General features: G+C 47.6%; 1 protein-coding gene across 11 annotated transcripts in view; it reads left to right on the top strand.

Annotated features, from left to right (window-relative positions):
• Window positions 1-2007: 2007 nt before the first annotated feature.
• Window positions 2008-20923, top strand: part of MTSS1 (MTSS I-BAR domain containing 1) — a 157903-nt gene continuing 138987 nt past the window's right edge. For 4 of the 11 annotated variants that reach the window (XM_053395337.1, XM_053395343.1, XM_053395338.1 and 1 more), the window contains exon 1: window positions 2008-3160. In XM_053395337.1, the coding sequence (XP_053251312.1) occupies window positions 3089-3160 (72 nt within the window). In that variant the 5' untranslated portion in view covers window positions 2008-3088. The remainder of the gene's footprint in view (window positions 3161-20923) is intronic. The other 7 variants (XM_053395339.1, XM_053395344.1, XM_053395346.1 and 4 more) reach the window with 4 other exon arrangements.

The raw sequence follows: 20923 nt of genomic DNA on the forward strand, positions 1-20923 counted from the left end.
CGAGGTCAGTTCTTTGCAGAAGGTGGAACCGGGATTGCGTTGAACGAACCAAACAAAGCTCAGAAACGATGAAGATTGCACAACTCTATAGCAAAGCTGGATGCATTCCTGGATTTATACAACAGGTTGCACAGAATAGGAATTACATGTACTTGTGTTTATTGGACAAGGGTAACACTCAAATAATTTAGATTTGTCTACACTGCACCCTTTTAATTCATTACTCTCCATAAATCTACTCTCCAATTTATCTGCCTACGTCCAGCTCATCATCTCCTTTTCTTTTATGCTAAGCACTTTATATATCATATGTAAAGCAGGGGCAGACTTTGGCAATATGGCGTCCTGAGCAAGGATAAAATTTGTTCCTCCATATACAGTAATAAATTGCACCCCCTCAGGTCAGCACCTGGGGGGGACGGGACTGCTTGCACCATCCTAAATCTGGTGCTGTGTAGAGGATTTGGATGTAGACACGGGTGGCGCTGTGGGTTAAACCACAGAGCCTAGGACTTGCCGATCAGAAGGTCGGCGATTCGAATCCCCACGACGGGGTGAGCTCCCGTTGCTCGGTCCCTGCTCCTGCCAACCTAGCAGTTCGAAAGCACGTCAAAGTGCAAGTAGATAAATAGGTACCGCTCCGGCGGGAAGGTAAACGGCGTTTCCATGCGCTGCTCTGGTTCGCCAGAAGCGGCTTAGTCATGCTGGCCACATGACCTGTACGCCGGCTCGCTCGGCCAATAAAGTGAGATGAGCGCCGCAACCCCAGAGTCGGCGACGACTAGACCTAATGGTCAGGAGTCCCTTTACCTTTTTACTTCCTACATAGGGAATATGAGAATACCAGACTATCTATTTATCTATATGTATACACACACATCCTCTTCATGGATCACTGCCTTGTCTTGGCGAAGGGGCTTGAATAACTCAGAGAAACTATGAGCTATGCCATACAGGGCCACCCAAGATGGACAGGTCATAGCTGAGAGTTTAGACTAAATGTGATCCACCTGGAGAAGGAGTTGGCAAACCGCTCCAGTATTTTGCCAAGAAAACTCCATGGACATAAAAAAAGGAGAAGCTTTGAAAAGAAAGTGAGAGTTTCCAAGGCATACTCTGGTTCATGGGGTCATGGAGAGTCGAACACGACTGAGATGACTAAACAACAAGTACACACACATACACCAGACCCTCCAAGCGCCCGTATTTTCCAGGGACAGTACCGGATTTAAAGAAGCCATCCTGGTCTCTGATTTGATCATGGAATGTCTGGTTTTCCTAAGGACATCCCTATTTTCATCAGGGAAATGTTGGAGGGTAAGGAGTTATGGGCTGCCAAGCCAAGGAGATAAGTAGCTATACACCCTGAAGACATCTGAAGGCAGCCCTGTAAAGGGAAGCATTTTAATGTGTAATTTTTTATTCTGTTAAATATACATATATATGTTAGAAGCTGTCAGGATTGGCTGGGGCAACCCAGTCAGATAGATGGAGTATACATAAAATATTTTTTTTAAAAAAATGGAATAGGTCATACCTATTTTCATTGGAGAAATGTTGGGTGGTATGCATACATACACATATGTAGTGTATGCCTCTGTTATGCTATGTTCATAGCTGCCAACTTCTCCCTTTTCTTGCGAGGAATCCTATTTGGAATAAGGGGATTTCCCTTAAAAAAAGGGAAACGTTGACAGCTATGGTTATGTTATATGTATATGTTAAGTCTAATTACCTGAAATATTTTTAAACACTTTTTTATTGAGTTAATGAAAATCTGAGCGGGAAGCGCTTTTAAAAATACTATTTACAGTATTGCAGAAACTCCTTAGGAGGTTTGGCACTGCAGAGACGGGCCCCGGAGCTCCCACGGACCAGCGCGCGACCCTAAGGCGGCGCTAGAGAGGCAGCGAGAGAGCGCCTTAACCCTTCCCCGCCCGCTCCTTCCCCTCTTCGGCCAATCAGCGGCCGAGGCCCGGGCATTCTGCGCTCGTGACGCGCCTTCCCGGGGAAGCAAGGTTCCAAAGGCTCTGCGCTGAGGCTCGAGCCGCCGCTGGAGCGCGCGCCTGGGTGCAGCCTTGCCGCGGTGTGGGGAGGACGGCCAGGGGAGAGAGAGAGAGCCCGGTCGTCATCGGAGGCAGGGAGGCTGGGTGGATTTTTATTTTTATTTTTTTTTGCAAGCCGAGGAATCGGCACGCGGCTAGGCATTTGGGGAGGGGAAGGGGGCTTTTCTTTGTTTTGATTCGCTAGCTGCCGCAGATTCCGACCTTTATTATTATTATTATTTGCGTTTAATCCAAAACGCAGCAGCAGCAGCTCTGGTGCCTGCGAATACGAGCGCCGGTGTTCCCTTCCCTCTCTTTCTATTGATGCATTCAATGCAATAAATAGGCTTTTTTTTTTTAGGCGGGGTTGTTTAATTCCGAATTTCGCAGGGTTTTTGAACGGCGTTTACTTTCTTTTTTGAAAAGCAGATTTAGTGGTTTTCTTTAAAAAACATTTTTCTTTTTGCATCCCCCCCCCCGCAAAATCGGGTCTGCAGCTGTTCCAAGAGTACTTGCTTGCGAGGGAGGGGGTCTGTTGTCGGAGGCAGCTGAGTGAAGCCTCCTTTGCTGCAGCCGAGGCATTTTGCAAGCCGCCAGCTGCCCGGCTTTGCTCTTCTCCCCAGCCTCCATCGCGCAACCTACCTACTTGTTGTGTGGGGGGCATGAGCAAGAATGGAGAACGATGGACCTTGTTGCTATCTTTGTGTGCGGGGGATAGAGATGTCTTGATTTCGTCCAGCCGTGGGACTTTTTTCTCCAGGGCAGGGTTGCTATAGGCGCTGCAAGAGACAAACCGAATAACATTGGTGGGCAGCGTTAGAGAAAAGCTCAGAAGCGAAAGAGAAGTGGCTCTGCTGCTTTTGAGATTGAAGTCTTTATTTTCATTTTATTTTCAGAGAAATCTCTGATTTTGACTGCTCCCTCCCCGAAGGGTAGGAATTGAAATAAGTAGGGGTGGGTCGCGTGTGTGCATTTTTATTTTTTAATTTTGCGAAACCGCAGCAGTTTCTTCGGCGTCCTCCTTGATCCGGGCGAGGAAAAAAATGGAGGCTGTGATAGAAAAGGAATGTAGCGCGCTCGGAGGACTCTTCCAGACCACCATCAGTGACATGAAGGTAAGGGAGACTCGAGCTTTGGGGGCGCAAGGTGCAAAAACCACCCCCTACGCCCCCCCCATAAAAGCCCCGCCACGTTTGACAAATCCCTCGCCTGAGCATTGCTGCTCCCTTGCTTTGCATTCATTGCCACCTGCATTGAAAAACAGGGTGGTTGTGGAAGGGGAGCTTGCCTCCGCGAAGACACCCTCTTCCATGCAGATGGAGGAGCCCTGCCTAGTATTCACAGCATCCCCCCCTCCAAAAAACGAATTGTTGCTTGCTTTTACTATGGAGGCAGAAAAAACGCTCTGCAAGACGCTGAGTTGTGCATTGCTAGCCTCCTTTTCTGAGATTTCCCAGAGTCCCCTGGGAATTCTTCTAATTAAGACGAAATGGAACCATTTAATTACAATAATAATGCTGGAAAAGAGAGGGAGCCTCGCGCTGTGCCGAGCCCCAAACTGCGCAGCCGAAAGCCTCCCCAAGGTGGGGTTCAAATGCCAGTGGGGAGCATATGTGTATAGACTGTGATGATGATAAACTGGGATCATTAATACTCCCTTTGTTGAGTTCTTCACCTTCTCTCCAGCGCTGCGTGTTCTGAAGGCCCAGGGGAGGTTATCAAGCAGATATGGTTCACAGAACACCAAGGTTTGCTGTTATTTATCCCTTCTGCTTGGAAAAGGAGAGTTTTACCTTTGAATATTGGGTGTTTGGGACAAACTGCAAAAAGGCCGTACCAGCTCAATGTGTCTCTCCTAATCTCCCAGAGGCATTTAGCAGCTGTTGGGAAACAAGAAACAAGATCAGGTGGATCTCGGTGTGATCCATTAAATGAGGCCCGAAGTTCAATAAGGCAGCAGTTTTCTGTACTTGGTGTTTCATATAGTCCTTTTGTGTATATAAAGCCTGGAGACTTTCAAACCGTCTTGTTATTTTTACATTAGTGGAAACAATATTCTTAGCCTCTTAGCAGGCTGGTAAAGAAATATGCTGCCTTCTGCCACGAGGGCTGGCAAAGGAGGATTATATCTTTCCCATCTCTCCTCCGAGTCTGCTGCTTTTGCAATGCTGACAGGGAAAGAAGGGGTTGTGTTTTCTTTGTACCACTAGCAAGCAGTGTTCTGTTTTTTCTTGCAGCAAAGCTTATGGTCAAGTTCTGTGTGTATAATATAAATTCCAAAATGGGAAGGGTTGTAACTGTGGTTTGAGCGTGCACATTCCCTCTGGAAGGCAGCCCAGGTTCAATTCTCCGCTTCACAGGATCTCTTGGGTAGGGTGGCTGGAATGGATCCCATGTCTGTCCCTTTGCAGAGCTGCTGCCTGTCAGAATTGACACTGCTGGGCTAGATGGGCACTTGGGGAGCAGCCCTGTAGCCAGATCTTCCGGAATGAGCAGGTTGGGATCCAGCAGGTCTCTGGGTGAGCTGGGAGTGTCCCGGGGCAGCCAGCCTATGCCATGCGAACTCTTTAACTATCATATCAGCCAGAGATAGGCCCATGTGTTTCCCTCCTCGTGGCGGATCTGAAAAGGGGGCATTTTGGACGGGGGGGGGGTTGCTGCGGGCAGGACCAGAGAGAGGACTTGGGTAGGATCCTACTGCTGCTCAGCTCAGTCATGTGTCCTGGCATGAGATAGCCCGACAACAGGGTGGTGTACCTCAAAACACTGTCTTAAAAGCTTGTCTTAACCTCTGCCATTCTTAGGCCAGCCATAGCCCCACCAAGTTTGAGCCTGGTGTAACTTCACGCCAGCTTAATTTACGCCAGCCTGTTTTATGTCCATGTTTGCGCTTGTCCCATGTTTCCCCAGGCATGGATCTGAGAAGCTTTTCTCTTGCTCCACCGCATTCCATGGGAAAACACACCGTTTATCGCTGGATCGGAACAAGTGTAAATCAGGGGTTCTGCGGATTGACTTTCTTCCGATCCTAACAGTGGGTTTTCTCGGGGAATGCAGTGGGGTGAGAGGAAATCCTCTTGGACCCATCCCTAGGAGGCCTAGGACCAGCGGATGAAGATGTGGGATAAGCGGAAGTGTGTATGAGAGTTCAGTAAGATTGTTTTATGTGTGTGCCTGTGCGTGATTGCGCCTATTCAGTGGAATATGACGCTCCCTTTGATGCACAAATCTCTGAGGCTAGGAAGATGGCTCACAACACTTTCACCTCCAGTGTTTGAACCACTGGTCTCTGTTGTTGTTGTTGACGCAAGTAATCTCTAGTCACTTCAGCCATGTTGGTGTCCATGTTGGTGGGCGAGGTTGTTCCTGGAGAGGATTGCAGCATTCTCTTTCAGAGGAGGGCAGAACGTCTTTTTGAAATTCAGCTGGCGGTGGTGTTTTGTGCGCTCTCAGATACATATATGTACAAGAGGCTTCGCTGCATCTTTTAATAGCATGCAATTTCCCCATCCCCTTCCCTCCAAAGAAATGGGGAAGGAAGAGTACTTAAATCTGAAAGACTTGAGATTTGGGGAGTGGTAGGAGGCCACGAGGAACTGTCAATGAAGGTTTGCTGAGTGGCGACTTAAGCCAATGGCTTGGGTTGAGGCTTGCTCCTTTGTTTCCTTAAAAAAATACAGTGGTACCTCGGGTTACATACGCTTCAGGTTACAGACTCTGCTAACCCAGAAATAGTGCCTCAGGTTAAGAACTTTGCTTCAGGATAAGAACAGAAATCGTGCTGCGGCGGCAGCAGGAGGCCCCATTTGCTAAAGTGGTGATTCAGGTTAAGAACAGTTTCAGGTTAAGTACGGACCTCCGGAACGAATTAAGTTCTTAACCTGAGGTACCACTGTAATAATAATCCGGTTCTTTTGGTTCTCCCCCCACAACCTGATCTCTGGATACAGTAGTACCTCGGGTTACATATGTTTCAGGTTCCATACGCTTCAGGTTACAGACTCTGCTAACCCAGAAATAGTGCCTCAGGTTAAGAACTTTGCTTCAGGATAAGAACAGAAATTGTGCTCCGGCGGCAGCAAGAGGCCCCATTAGCTAAAGTGGTGCTTCAGGTTAAGAACAGTTTCAGGTTAAGAACAGACGTCCAGAACGAATTAAGTTCTTAACCTAAGGTACCACTGTATATTATAAGTGAAGCTTGTTTAGATGTGGGTGTGAGGAGCGTTGTGCGTCAACTTTGTCATAATGAACTCTTTGTGTTGTGATTGGGTTCCCAATCTTCCTTTGCTGAGTCTCTCAGGAGGGAAGGAGCCAGGGGTCCGAAACAAAACCTGCAATCATTTTCATCAAGTCCACTTCAGCAGTGGGAATATTTTAGCAGATGTTTTCTTCCGCCAGATGGAATGTTGATGTGAATTGTTAGAAGCAGGGGCGGAGTGGGGGGGGGGGACGGGCGGCCGGCCTCTATCCTCCAGTTCTCTCCAACAGGAAGCAAATAAACCTTGAAAAACTGTGCCGGGCTGATACCTGCAGCTGAAAGAGTGCTCATCTGGAACACACCAAAGCTTTATGCGACCGGGCAAAGCTGCGGCTGTGTTTTAAAGGAAATGATCCTTCCTTTGGAGTTGTGGAAACAAGATTTTTTTATAGTGAACACTGCAAAGCAACATGGTGGAAAAAGGAGTGGGGAATCCATCAATTTTGCATTTTACCTAGTTCAGTGAGCCAAAACTTTGCTGACAAATGCCAGAGGGAGGTGTGTTTTAAGCTGTTAACAGCAAACACAAAGAAGAGCGCTGTAGCATCTTAAAAGGCTAACAGATTTGTGTGGCTTATGCCTTTGTGGCTTGGAGCTGGGGATTTGTCAATTTCATTTTCTTGGGAGTTCCTCATTTTTCACCTCTTCAGTTCTCCACATTAGCGCATGTGTTTGCAGATGTATATTTTTTCCAAGTCCTCACGAAAATGCACCAGCATTTTAGTGTGAATTTCTCTTGGTGTATGCAATTTTGCCAAATTCACTTATTTTTGCAGAGCAGTTTTCCCCAATACAGTGGTACCTCGGGTTACATACGCTTCAGGTTACAGACTCCGCTAACCCAGAAATAGTGGTTCAGGTTAAGAACTTTGCTTCAGGATGAGAACAGAAATCGTGCTCCGCCGGCGCAGCGGCAGCAGGAGGCCTCATAGGCTAAAGTGGTGCTTCAGGTTAAGAACAGTTTCAGGTTAAGTACGGACCTCTGGAACGAATTAAGTACTTAACCTGAGGTACCACTGTACTATGCATTTTCTATGGTGTTTTCACTAACGTATGCAGTTATAGGTACAATTTTCCCCAGGATTTGCATTTTTGTATGTTACTTGGCTGGAAAACAGCATTGCAGAATTCGGAGAAGTGAGAATTTTGAAGGTTGTGTTTCTGTTTCCTTACTGTTCCAGAAAGTGCAAATTAGGTAGGTTCATCTTCACATGCAAATTTAACCAGGTTGCTCCTGCATGCCTGGAGCCCACTTCATCAGATAACTGAACTTGTTTGACTCAACTTGCTGCATCCAAAGTCCGTGCCTGAAACCCTAAATGAAAGTTGCTGCTGTTAATCAATGCCAGTTTAAGCTGTAATCCTTTGCATACATGAGAGTTCCCGTATTTTTTGCCCTATAGGACGCACGGGCCCATAGGACGCACCTAGATTTGGGGGGGGGGATAAAGGAAAAAAAATATTCCCCCCCCCAGGCGCTGGGCTGGGGTGGGGGAAGCCCGAGCTTCCCCCGACCCCAGCCCCCACAACGGGAGCCAGAGCGATGCCGAAGCTGCGCACAGCTTCGCCATCGCTCCCGGAGCTTGCGGGGCTGGGGGTGGGGGAAGCCCGAGCTTCCCCCAGCCCCCAGAACGGGTCCGAAAGTGATGGCGAAGCTGCGTGCAGCTTAGGCATCGCTCTGGGAGCTTGCCGGGCTGCGGGGGATAGCTTCCTGAAGCCTGGAGAGCGAGAGGGGTCGGTGCGCACTGATGCCTCTCGCTCTCCAGGCTTCAGCGAAAGCCTGCATTCGCCCCATAGGACGCACACACATTTCCCCTTCATTTTTGGAGGGGGAAAAGTGCGTCCTATAGGGCGAAAAATACGGTAAGTGCTATTGAATTCAGTGGGGCTTCCTTCTAAGTAAATGTGTCACTAGACCGGGTTGATTTCACTTTTCATATAACAGCTTCTTTTTACAAAAACTTGCAAATAGGAGCATGTTTTGAACATGCATACAGATAGCCAGAGAGGGACACGGGTGGCGCTGTGGGTTAAACCACAGAGCCTAGGACATGCCGATCAGAAGGTTGGCGGTTTGAATCCCCGCGACGGGGTGAGCTCCCGTTGCTCGGTCCCAGCTCCTGCCAACCTAGCAGTTCGAAAGCACATCAAAGTGCAAGTAGATAAATAGGCGGGAAGGTAAACAGCGTTTCCGTGCGCTGCTCTGGTTTGCCAGAAGCGGCTTAGTCATGCTGGCCACATGACCCGGAAGCTGTACGCCGGCTGCCTCGGCCAATAAAGCGAGATGAGCGCCACAACTCCAGAGTCGGTCACGACTGGACCTAATGGTCAGGGGTCCCTTTACCTTTACCTGGAGTCGCTTTGCAGTGTGAGCAAACAGATCTGTCCCTGCCAGGGATTTGTGCCAGGCTCATAGGCTCCTGAAGGGCTGGTCTGCTCCCTGCCTGTACCCAGCACTGTGCCGCTGGTTTGCCTGACGTGAGACTAGTGGGCTTTTGCATACATTTTGCTAGATACCGCTTCACCTGTGGTGTGAGAGATAAGCCAGCATTGATCAAACGAGTACTGGGCCCATTGTGCAGGAGTCTGAGCGCCGCAACTCCAGAGTCGGTCACGAGTGGACCTAATGGTCAGGGATCCCTTTACCTTTACAGATAGCCAACCAGGATAGTTTAAGCAAAATTATAAAAGTATTGCTAAGATTGCAGTCCTGTTTAGGCCAAAGTAAACCCCATGAAAGCAGTGGGACTAAATATCCTCAAAAATAGTGGACTTAAAACACTTGGAAACTTTCATAGTGGAATGAAAGAAGCAAAAATGCATTCCACCCTAAGGGTCGAAGGAAGGCAACATAATCAAAAGATGCAGACTTTTAAAAAAGTTTTCTTAAAAATCCAGCGTATAAACATTTTGTCTTATCGGTAGATAACTGGAGGAGTGGAGTTTAACTTGTAAAAAAACCATACCTGGGAAATACGCTTGAAATTGCTCTTGCAAATTCAACTTAAGGGAAGGTTTTTAAATCATTGCTACTGCTAGCACCTATATAAATATTTCTGTGTTTAGCAGATGTCCTGAAGGGAAGACCACGTGCTCCCGTTTTTATTTGCTGGCTTTTAAAGGAAGCTTAATTGGTTTTCTGCACCCTTGGACTGTGTGTTCTCCTTTTTCCTTTTGATTATCTGGATTGTGGGCCCCATCCAAAGCCACAGCAAAGAGGTTTTCCTTCCCCCAAAGCACATCTACTTGGCTTGTTGTGTTCCTGCAGTGGGGGGAGCAGGGGCGCTGTAGAGACATATGGGGCGTAGTTCTAAATGTATTAAGAGAGTTTTGGTTTTGTGGGGACGAAGTTCCGGATGACAAATTTAGAAACCCCCAAATAAGTTACAGGATTACACGCCTGGGGTGTTGGCTGTGGGTGTATCTCCGACTTCTGGTTCAGCTGCAGGCTTTGAAGCAAGGGCAAATCCTATTGAATGGCTCGTCCTTTTTTTCCACGCTTCTTGGACACGGTTTTCAAATTGCTCCGGTTTATCCGCCACCTGTTTGCTTCTTGGGAAATAATGGGCAACTTTGCTTTTGTGCAATCGACGTTTCCAGGGCTTTGGGCAACCCATGTGTCAAGAGAGTCCTGAACAGCTTGAAATGCCCATTTGTTGCAATGGCATGTTAAGTCGGGACATTAAGGATCTCAAGATCCTAAAAAAAGGGGGGGTTTGACGTTGTTAACCTGTCACTCCCAAGTCAGAATATTGATTTGCTAATCTCAGAAAACCCCTTGTGTTTTCCCAGATGCCACTGCCCACCAGCTGTCCAAAGCGTTGGCCTTCTGTGGCTGCTTTTGACGCTAAATCTTAAACGTCACCAAATTGCAATTTCAGACATAAGCTAGGGTGGTGGTGGGTCTGCGTTCTGCACCTTAATTCCCTCCTCCCCTGAAATAGTGGCATCTGTTGTTCTGTATGCAGGTGTGATATTAAAGGGGGGGGAGAGAGAAAACCAAGGAGCCCCCCCAAAAGCCTTTCCCAGTCTGGTTCCCTTCTGCTGTTTTGGACTACAATTCCCATCAGCCCTCGTCAGTGTTAGCTGGGGCTGATGGGAGTTGTAGTCCAGAACGGCAGAAGGGAACCAGCCCGCCTTGAAACAAAGACCGGTAGCCGTAGTTGTCCTTTTAATGGGCTCGGTATGATTTAAATGCGGTAGTCCTTTTCATTTTAAATTAAAGGTTAGCTGTTTTTTCCTGGGGGAGTCATGATGGCTGCTCATTCTCCCAGGCTCTGGGGCAGCTTTTTTTACTTCATTTATTTCATAAACATTTCTATACTGCTTGATTGTTTAAAAACAAGAACACCACCTCAAAGCGCACCATTGGATACCAGTTTTGGGGGAACAAGAGCAGGAGAGGGGCTATTGTCCTAATGGCAAAATTCCTTTCCCAGAGGAAATTTGTTGTGGAATCGGGATGCTGCGCTGGATAAGACCTTTCTTCTGATCCAGCAGGGCTCTTTTTCGTGTTCTTCTGCTTGTTAATGATGATGATGATGGAAATGGTAGAAGTTCCTGGAGAATCCCAGCCCACAGGAAGTGAAGTTTCGGTAGATTGCGTCAAGGGTGGCGCATGACTGATGGATGTCCGTCAGGCTCCCTGGTGGGTCCATGCACAGGGAGTTGTGTGTGTGTGTGTGCTTATTTGTGAAATGAAGCAAAGAACTGTTCCTTTTTTCTTTTTGCAAAGTTGACATTGGCTCCGAGTAAGGAAAGCCCGTCATTTGCAAAAATCGCTGAACAGGGGAAGTTAGCTGCTTGATGTGCTGTAACAATCCTTTTGTTTAGTGGGCGTTTTCCTTTCTCCCAAAGGATGTTTAAAGGGTGGAGAGATGATTTTAAGCTGAAGGTGTGGCTGCTAATCCAGGATAAGGCTCTGATAAGCATAGGTTTGCGAGCGTATTTTGTAAGGATGAATGAGCAAGGCAAGAGAAAGCCACGCTCCGCTTAATTGCGTGTGGGCGAAAGAGCAGTTAAAAAGTGTGTTGGCAACAAGTCATTTGTTTAAGACGATTTTGGGGGAGGACCCCAGGATTGTAGTAGTGCTGACTCCGTCCTGAGTGTTTGTGGCTTCATACTCGCTCTTAAATACTGTGGTACCTGGGAAGTCGAACGGAATCCGTTCTGGAACTCTGTTCGACTTCTAAAAGTTTGGAAACCAAGGCGTGGCTTCTGATTGACTGCAGGAAGCTCCTGCAGCCAATCTGAAGCTGTGTCAGACGTTTGGGTTCCAAAAAACATTTGCAAACCGGAACCCTAACTTACGGGTTTGCGATGTTGAGGAGCAAAAATGTTCGACTTGCAAGGTGTTCAGTATCCAGGGTACGACTGTATTGTGTTCCTAGCAGTTCTGGTGCATGTAGCTAGACCATATGGCTATTGAGAGGGGGGTGGGCCAGTAACAATGGAAGCGTGTTCCTTCCAGGGTTGGAGAGTTACAGCACCTGCTGTGGCTGTAGAGACCAATATGGGAGAGAGACATGTTTTGTTGCAGCTGGGGCAGATGAAGGCATCCGGAGTTGGCCACAGGTGAATCTTGTCCCAAAATTGGAACCTTTCAACCTTGATGAGTGGGTTTTTGTTTTCCTTGTACTGTACTGCTAACCGGCCTTTGCCTATGCTGGTTGCAATGGTATGGAGCCTCTCTTGCCAGTGTGCACTGGAATGTGAATCTTGCGCTTAGGTTGCCTCTGATCATTGAAAGTTTTCACGAATACTAAGTGCAACTAGAGCAAGTATTCTGCATGTGTATTTATCCACTCTGCAGTTCCTTCCTCCCCCCCCCCCTCACTCTCTCTCTCCCCCTTCCACACGCTTTTTAAGTAGAAGATATTTTTGCCAGCGCATTGTGTTGAGCCCAAATACAGCTGATTGTTCACTTGTTTGAAGACCAACTGGCCGTCTTTGCTTTGCTGTTCTTTGCCATTACAAACAGCTGCACTGTGTTCCTTCTCGGACTTGCAAAGAGGGGAGGTGGGGGAAGAAAGAAAGAAAGAAAAACCCCTCCTGATTTTTATCCTCTGATCTTGAGTGTTGATCTTGGAAACAATCAACCCAGCAGCTGTCAGCACATTGGGGTTTCTTTAAACCTATGGCAGGACTGTGTAAATGGGTAGCTATTTATAGATTTTAAAGCAGTTGCTCTGAAGGTGGGAGGCAGGCTCCCTAAGGAGGGGGAGACGGCTTCCAGGGGCTGATCTCCACCCCCCCTTCACACACTCTTATTGGCCATTTGCTTGATCCAGGAGTGTTACCTAGTGTTCATCCATAGAGGTATGGTCCAGCGAGACAGCTGTTGGGGAACTTTTTACCCCTCTTTAAAGTTTTTGCTCTGATACCTTTTGAAGGTAACGCTTAAAAGAACATGTCACCATCCTCCAGTCTCGGAGACAAGTTCACAAAATCCTTTTGCTACCTGGCACATGAATTGAGCTGTGAGGTGCTGATGATCTGCAAAAGGGACAAAGGGAACAGGAAAGGCAGAGAACACAATAATCCGTAGGTTTTCCCTGCTGGTTACCTGGAGGTCACCTTGACTGCAAGGAAAGTGGTTAACTGCAAGCCATTTTTGTTTTATTTTGCTCAACCAATGGCTTGCTGAGTCTCCCATTGAATCTCTCTCTCTTCCTGATGTTTCTCCTATCTGCTGCTGTTGTAGTACCTGCAGTTTTCCCTTTACCTGACCATGTCTGCTACTTCCCCGTTTCCAACCAACCTGTTTTCTTACGGTGAAGCAGCTCTGTGAATCTCCTCCAGGTAACCAGGTGTGTCCCCAACTGAGCTTACATGTGCCCAGCCACCCGAGTGCTGCCTTTTGATGGGACTTGTCATCCAAAACAGTTGGAGGCTGCCAGGGTCCCATCTGCACTATATGTTTACGATATACGATATCTTTATTGTCATTGTCCCATGCAGAACAATGAAATTGGAAAAACTACATAAAACATTCAGAAACCCCTAAAAACTCTGAAACCCCATTTTAAAATACACTATACTATAGAGACCCCTTATGCTGCGTTTAGAACTAGAATTGCATTTGCGTAGAAACTGTTTCTCAGGTGGCTAGTCCTGGCCTTTATAACCCTGTACCTTCTTCCAGAAGGCAGAAGCTGAAAGAGATCATTTCCAGGGTGCGTACTATCCTGCGCTATCTCTGCTGCTTTCTTATGGCACCTGACAGCATAGATGATGCTCTAAACATCTATGGCTTCTCACAAAGAATGCTGGGAAGTGTAGTTCGCTAACAGCACTGAGGGTTGTTGGGAGACCAGTACAGTCATACCTCGAGTTGAAAGTGCTTCGGGTTGAACGCGTTCGAGTTGCGCTCCGCGGCAACCCAGAAGTATCGGAGTGTGTTACTTCCGGGTTTTGCCGCTCGCGCATGCGCAGACGCTCAAAATTACATCACGCTCATGTGCGGAAGTGGTGAAACGCGACCCGCGCACACACAGATGCGACGGCGCGTCTTGCGTTCTGTTCGGGATGCGAATGGGGCTCCGGAACGGATCCCGTTCGCATCCCGAGGTACCACTGTATTTCTCTCAAAGAACCACACTTCCAGAGTTGGGTTAACAGTCTGTCCCTCTTCCCAAGGAATTACGGGAATTCTAGCTCTGTGAGGGGAATCGGGGCCTCCTAACAATTTTCAGAACCCTTAGCAAACCACAGTTCCCAGGATTCTTTGCAGGAGACTGGCATGAGCATGCTTTAACAGTACGGTTTAGATTGGACCCCAGCTGGGCGAAGACTGCTGTGAAATTAGGGTGGAAGCCTTCTGCATCCCTGGAGCTGAGCTGTTGAGTTTGCTCAATATGGCTCGGCTCCTAGAACCAGTCAGGCCCTCAAGATGGCTTCATTGCAAGGGTCATGCAGGGCAACACTATGGGGAGATGGTGTAAAAGGAGGAGCAATACAGCAGGTTACCCGTTGCTTAGTAGCTGTGTACAAGAGTCTGACAACAGACCTATGGAGCTGCCTTAGACCATTAGACATCGTCAATATAGGACCTCCCTACTGCAGACTTGCAGGAGCAGACCCTGGTCTCATGCAGTGGTCTTTCTTGGCCCTGAAATCCTTTTTAACTGGAGATTTTGGGGGTTGCCTGCAGCTTTCCTTAGGTGGCGCATGTGCTATGGGACCTTGCATTTGCCACATGCTTACGCTCAGTGTCGTGAGAGCACATGGCATCAGAACTTAGGAGCCGTGGTGAGTGGCAGGTGTGCAGCACAGGTGGCAGATCAAGGGGTGGTCTGGCACGTCCAACAATGAGAACCCAGAGCACGCATGACACAGCCTTGGAAAGTCACATTGTCATTCGGGAGCCTGTTTGGGCAGTGCTGTTTTAAAAGCTTCCCCCTCTTTCCAGTCAGGCGTGACGCCACAGGTATCGCAGAAAGGTTTTGCGTCGTTGTAGCTCAGCAGGAAATTTGTGCATCGCCGCAGAACAACATTACCAGCTGAGTCAACATTTAAGGACGAAATGCGTGTATAATTGTGCACTGAATACCATTTAATACAGAACATGCGTTCTTCAGTTCACCCATTCTTCAACTCATTTCTTAGGACGTGGTGCTTTGGAGTAATAAAACCAACAGTGCAAAATAGGCTTGTGTATAAAAAAAGAAATCCTATCTGTTAATTGCAAGTTGGCTGTTGCAAAACGATAGAAACATTTTGGGCATTTCACCAGTTGGAAAAGTGAACTGAGTGTTCAGATATTAATGAAATAATGGTCTAGCCATTTTAAAGTATTCACTTTATTGCTAGAACCACCCAGGATGTTGGCTTTCCTTGACTTTTCATTATTTAGGCTGCAGTCCTGTGCACACATACCGGGGGGTGTAAGTTGCATTGAACACAGCAAGGTTTACTTCTGAGTTAATTATGTATAGAATTGCACCATTAGTGTCTTGCTCACAGCAGTATTCGGGTTTTTAAAATACCTCCGACTGTTTCTTTATGTTACTTTCACAGCCATTCCTTTTCTAGACCCGTCTAATCCCAACAGGAGCTTCACAGAGCAGACAACCAGATTACAGGGCAGAGAACTTCCTGGTTCCTGCTGCCAACAAGGAATTGGGCGCTCCTAGGACATGGCTATCGCAGCTGATGTCTGCTTTGTGTTCATGTTCTATGGTTGCCTTCCATTACAGCAGGTGGCTGGTGGGACAGGAGAGCTTTGCTGTGCTCCAAACTCCTTGCTAGCAAACGACGCCACCATGAATTAAAAGCAGTGAGCGGGCACCTGCCTAGTGACTTTCTTGGCTGCAGTGGAACATCTGGCGATTCACTGATGGCCAGTTAACCAAAACTGGGAATGCAACTATCTTTTGGTCCACGTAAACTTGCCTTCAACTTTCCATTTGGAACCTGTACTTTGGGTCACTTGAGTGGTTGTCCCCACGACTGCTGCACTTGAAGAGTCTTCCCTTGGACATATGAGGGTTCCATGTGAGATTTGATTCTCAAAGAAGGTCACAAGCAGTTCCTCCAGAGCCACAGCCCAGTGTAAAACGTAAAGGGACCCCTGACCATTAGGTCCAGTCGTGGCCGACTCTGGCGTTGCGGCACTCATCTCATTTATCGGCCGAGGGAGCCGGCGTACAGCTTCTGGGTCATGTGGCCAGCATAACTAAGCCGCTTCTGGCGACCCAGAGCAGCGCACGGAAACGCCGTTTACCTTCCCGCTGGAGCGGTACCTATTTTTCTACTTGCAGTTTGACGTGCTTTTGAACTGCTAGGTGGGCAGGAGCAGGGACCGAGCAACGGGAGCTCACCCCGTCACGGGGATTCGAACCGCCGACCTTCTGATTGGCAAGGCCTAGGCTCTGTGGTTTAACCCACAGCGCCACCCGCGTCCCTTACAGCCCAGTGTACAACCCACTTAGTATGCAGAAGGTCCTAAGTTCAATTGCTGGTGTCTCCAGGTTGGGCTGGGTCTCTGCCTGACACCTTGGAGAGCTTCTCCCTGCCAGAGTAGTCATCTCTGAGCTAGGTGGATCATTGGTCTGACTCAGTTTAACACCGTTCCTTGTGTTCTTTTTTGGGGGGTAATTTTTAGGTGATGCACTCTTCCCTGAGATTGTCCTAGTTGGCCGTGGTATCTTTATTTACACCCAACCTTTCTTCCAGCATGGAACTCTTGGTGGTATACACCAGGCAATTTCTTACCCAGACACTGACTAAACTCACACTTGCTTAGCAAGGTAGCTGCATTGTATATCCCTCAGACCATGGCTTATGCTGTCCCTTGGCAAGGTTAAGTGGAAAGGATGCACCTTTGATTTTCTGAAAACAGGTGTTTAATTAGTATAGTTGGGGTTGGGACATCAGAAATGACTTTCTCGTAGCTCTTGCATCCAGTAGAACCTAGGTACAGTGGTACCTCGGGTTAAATACTTAATTCGTTCCAGAGGTCCATTCTTAACCTGAAACTGTTCTTAACCTGAAGCACCACTTTAGCTAATGGGGCCTCCTGCTGCTCCTGCAAGATTTCTGTTCTCATCCTGAAGCAAAGTTCTTAACCCAAGGTACTATTTCTGGGTTAGCAGAGTCTGTAATCTGAAGTGTATGTAACCTAAAGTGTATGTAACCCGAGGTACCACTGTACTTGAGCTGAAATTCAAAATTATTTCAGGCACGCAACCCTGTGCATGTTTACTCAGAAGCAACAGTGCTCAGTGGGGCTTATTCCGAACATTAAGAATACAGCTTAAATTTAGGATCTGAATCTTTCTCAAATTACTCTCTGTGTGTTTTCAGCTCTGGTTATCTCCCTGGAAAAGGCAGATGCGATTTTTGCACTGAACTGCTCATCTGAGAGAAAGGAACATAGTGTTTTGCAAGGGTTGTGGGTTGTGTGCTCCGAGGTGCAGATCTTTCTACAGATTGGGCAGGGGAATGCTGTGGCGTTTGCCCTTTGTAGCTGCAGACCTCTGGCTTGCCAACTGGCCTTTCCCCTTATCGACTGAAATGTTTGTGCAACAGATGTCACTCTGGTTCAGTGAACCATCCTGGTGGCCACTGGAGCGGAGCATACCCTGACATGTCACTGGTCAAGGTTCCTTCTTAGGACATCATTCAGGTTATGCTGCCGATGAGCCCATGAGTTTCAGTTTTGTGCAGCAGAATTTCGAATCTGATCAGTGCGCTTGGGCAATATATCTGGAAACTGAATCCTGGAAGTTTTGCTGCAAATAACAAATGAATGCCCCAAAAGGGCATTTGTGAAGAGTGAGGGTGGTACAGAGAGAAGTACTGCTAATTAGCCAGATCTTAGCTTGCCTGACTTGGAGGATGCAAAGTCAAAAAATAAATAAACTCACTGGGTTTGATCACATTAATGCCAGTGAAGACCTTGTATGCTGTAGTGCATATGGGTGTGAATGGAACCACATGCGCTTCTTAAAAGGGGGTTCATGGCCATAAATGGTGCTGTTTCGCAGGATGCACATTCATTGAGATGATATAAATATGTTGATATTGCAGCTGCTGCAGAGAGTTAGCCAGCTGAGGGTGGAGTCCCAATCTCTTCCCCCTTCGGTTGTGTACCACCTGCTAGCTCTGCTGCGAGGGTGTGATGCTCTGTCGACAGCCCAATCAGACAGAGGAGTCTTAGTAGACCACAGGCTTAACACAAGTCCACAGTGCGATACGGCAGCTAATAAAAGCTAATGCTTTTCTAGGCTGCGTCAACAGAAGTATAGTGTCTCAAGTAATAGTCCCACTGTGTTCCGCCTTGCTCAAACCACACCTGGAATACTGTGTCCAGTTCTGGAGCCAACAATTTAAGAAGGGTGTTAAAAAGCTTGAACGTGTGCAGAGGAAGGCAACCAAGATAAGGAGACCAAAGGGTTGGAAACCAAGTCTTATTTGGGTTGGGTATGTTTAACCTGGAGAAGAGGACTTATGATAGCCATCTTCAAATATCACTTGGAAGATGGAGCAAGCTTGTTTTCTCCTGCTTCAGAGGCTAGGACCCCGAACCAATGGCTCCAAGTTCTAAGTAAGGAGATTCCAACTGAACATCAGGAAGAACTTATGGATAGTAAGAGCTGTTCGACAGTGGAATGGTCTCCCTTGGGAGGTTGTGGACTCTCCTCTGAAGGTTTTTAAGCAGAGCTTGGATGGCCATCAGTCATGGATGCTTTAGTTGAGATGACAGCATTGCTGGGGGTTGGGGTGAAAGACACTTGGGGTCCCTTCCAACTTTTAAGATTCTATGAACTCTATATGGGCCCTGTGTTTGTGTGTGTATATGTATCTGTAAGGGAGGCACATAAAAAACTTTGTTCAATGAAGGTAACCAGATAGACAGGAAATCTGAGGATGACTGAATGAATTGCTGTTTTGTTTAGATTCTCTGTTATAAGAGGTGGGGTAGAGGCTGGGAGGGAAGTCTCTCGCGACTTGCATACTTCATTGGCATTGCAAAATCATCAAGAGTTGACAGATCTCTTGCTGAGCCTGGAGCTTTCTTGGACCAGTTTCACGATCACCTAAATGTGATTGGTCTTTGACAAAATGGTGTCTGTTTTAATAGGTCCCCGGGCTGGCGTCTCTTGGGAAGTGTGGAGTGATGCAAATTGCCCCAGAGCACTCTGTAAGTGGTTTACAAAAAGAATGAAACAATAAAATTATTAGTCTAAAAAAACCCAGGGGAAAACAAGTATTAAAAACATTCAGCAAAAGGTAAGCTAAAATAGGCTTAAAAAAAAAAAAACAGATCAAAAATGCAATTCGGCATTCTGCGTGTTTCGGTAGGCTGTGAGGCAGTGTGGTGTAGTGGTTAGTGTCGGGCTAGGACCTGGGAGAATAGGGTTCAAATCCCCACTCATTCATGAAGCTCATTGGGTGACCTTGGAGTCAGTCACCATCTCTTGACCTATAGCCTACCTCACAGGGTTCTTGTGAGGATAAAACGTGGAGGTGGTAAAGGGTCCATTCCACTTTGCACTCCTTTGAGGAAAGGTTCGAGGTAAATGAAATAATAAAAATATAATAATGGTGGCAGGGAGTTTTGAATTGTGGGTGCTGCCTGTCACACTAAAAGATAGATTATTATTTTTAAAGTGCAGAATGAGTGTTAAAAGCGATCCCTCTTGCTGTTCTGGCTTCTGAGATTTAGAATATTTTTTTTCTTCTTTTCCTCTTCCAAAAACTAGGTGCGTCTTGTGTCTGGTGCGTCTTATAGAGCGAAAAATACGGTAACTGGTTGATAATCCCATACAGGCCTCTCTCTTTCTTTACATAAAAGACTGTACTGAGGGTCCTTTCCATATGGTTTTCAAACTTGGAGGTGACATTCTCACCAGTAGACTAATGTTTTGTGAACTTCATTAGCGCAAAGGTGACAAAAGCACAACTTCAGCTAGCCAAAATTAAATTAAATATTGGGACACACTGCTCCTGGGGCAGTTTGTGCAGTCACAGCGAGTACCAGAAAGCAGCGTCTGGGTGCTCTTGACAAAACGAGCACATTTAATTCCGACTTAAAATGACATGTCTGTACAGGGCAGTGTTCAGCTGCTGCACCCCATCAGTGCAGAGATCTCTGCTTGCACAGTACAAATTTCCCCTCTCTTCTCCACCCTGTGCGTATCCCACGCCTTCTGCGAATCTGCTCCAGGGGGTTGGGAGAACCCCTAAAAACAGAGGGGGGTCAGGGCGGGAGGAGAAGGGAAGAGTGTTCCATTGCATAAGTGGGAAATACTTGTGCCGATGGAATGAGAGAAACCCACCCATGATATCAGCCTTCCATCTTAAAATGCTCTTTCTCAGGCAGGTGGACTAAGGCTTTAGCCTACACACTCCTTAAAGGTAAAGGTAAAGGTGCCCCTGCCCGTACGGGCCAGTCTTGACAGACTCTGGGGTTGTGCGCCCATCTCACTCAAGAGGCCGGGGGCCAGCGTTGTCCGCAGACACTTCCGGGTCACGTGGCCAGCGTGACAAGCTGCATCTGGCGAGCCAGAGCCGCACACGGAACGCCATTTACCTTCCCGCTAGTAAGCGGTCCCTATTTATCTACTTGCACCCGGGGGTACTTTCGAACTGCTAGGTTGGCAGGCGCTGGGACCGAGCGACGGGAGCGCACCCCGCCGCGGGGATTCGAACCACCGACCTTTCGATCGGCAAGCCCTAGGCGCTGAGGCTTTTACCCACAGCGCCACCCGCGTCCCATTACACACTCCTTACCTGGGAGCAAATCCTGTTGAACTGAAATGGGGGTTGCATATGAGTTGACACTTTTGTGGTGGTGAGAGCTCTTTGAACTGTGGAACGGACTCCCTTGGGAGATGGTCAGATCTCCTTCCGGGGGGTGGGGTGGGGGGTTGAAGAAGAGGTTGGATGGCCAATCTGTCAGGAATGCTTAGTTGAGATTCCTGCATTGCATGGGGTCGGACTTGTTGATCCTTCCGGTCCCTTCCAACTCTCCGCTTCTATGCACACGATTGCACTGTAACGCATCTTCAGAGCAGCAGCAGGGTTTTGTTTTTACATTTCAAAGAACAGTCATACCTCGGGTTACAGACGCTTCGGGTTGCGCACCGCACTGAACCCGGAAGTACCGGAACGG

Source organism: Podarcis raffonei, chromosome 7, assembly GCF_027172205.1.
Source record: "Podarcis raffonei isolate rPodRaf1 chromosome 7, rPodRaf1.pri, whole genome shotgun sequence".
In the NCBI taxonomy this organism is placed as follows: Eukaryota; Metazoa; Chordata; class Lepidosauria; order Squamata; family Lacertidae; genus Podarcis; species Podarcis raffonei.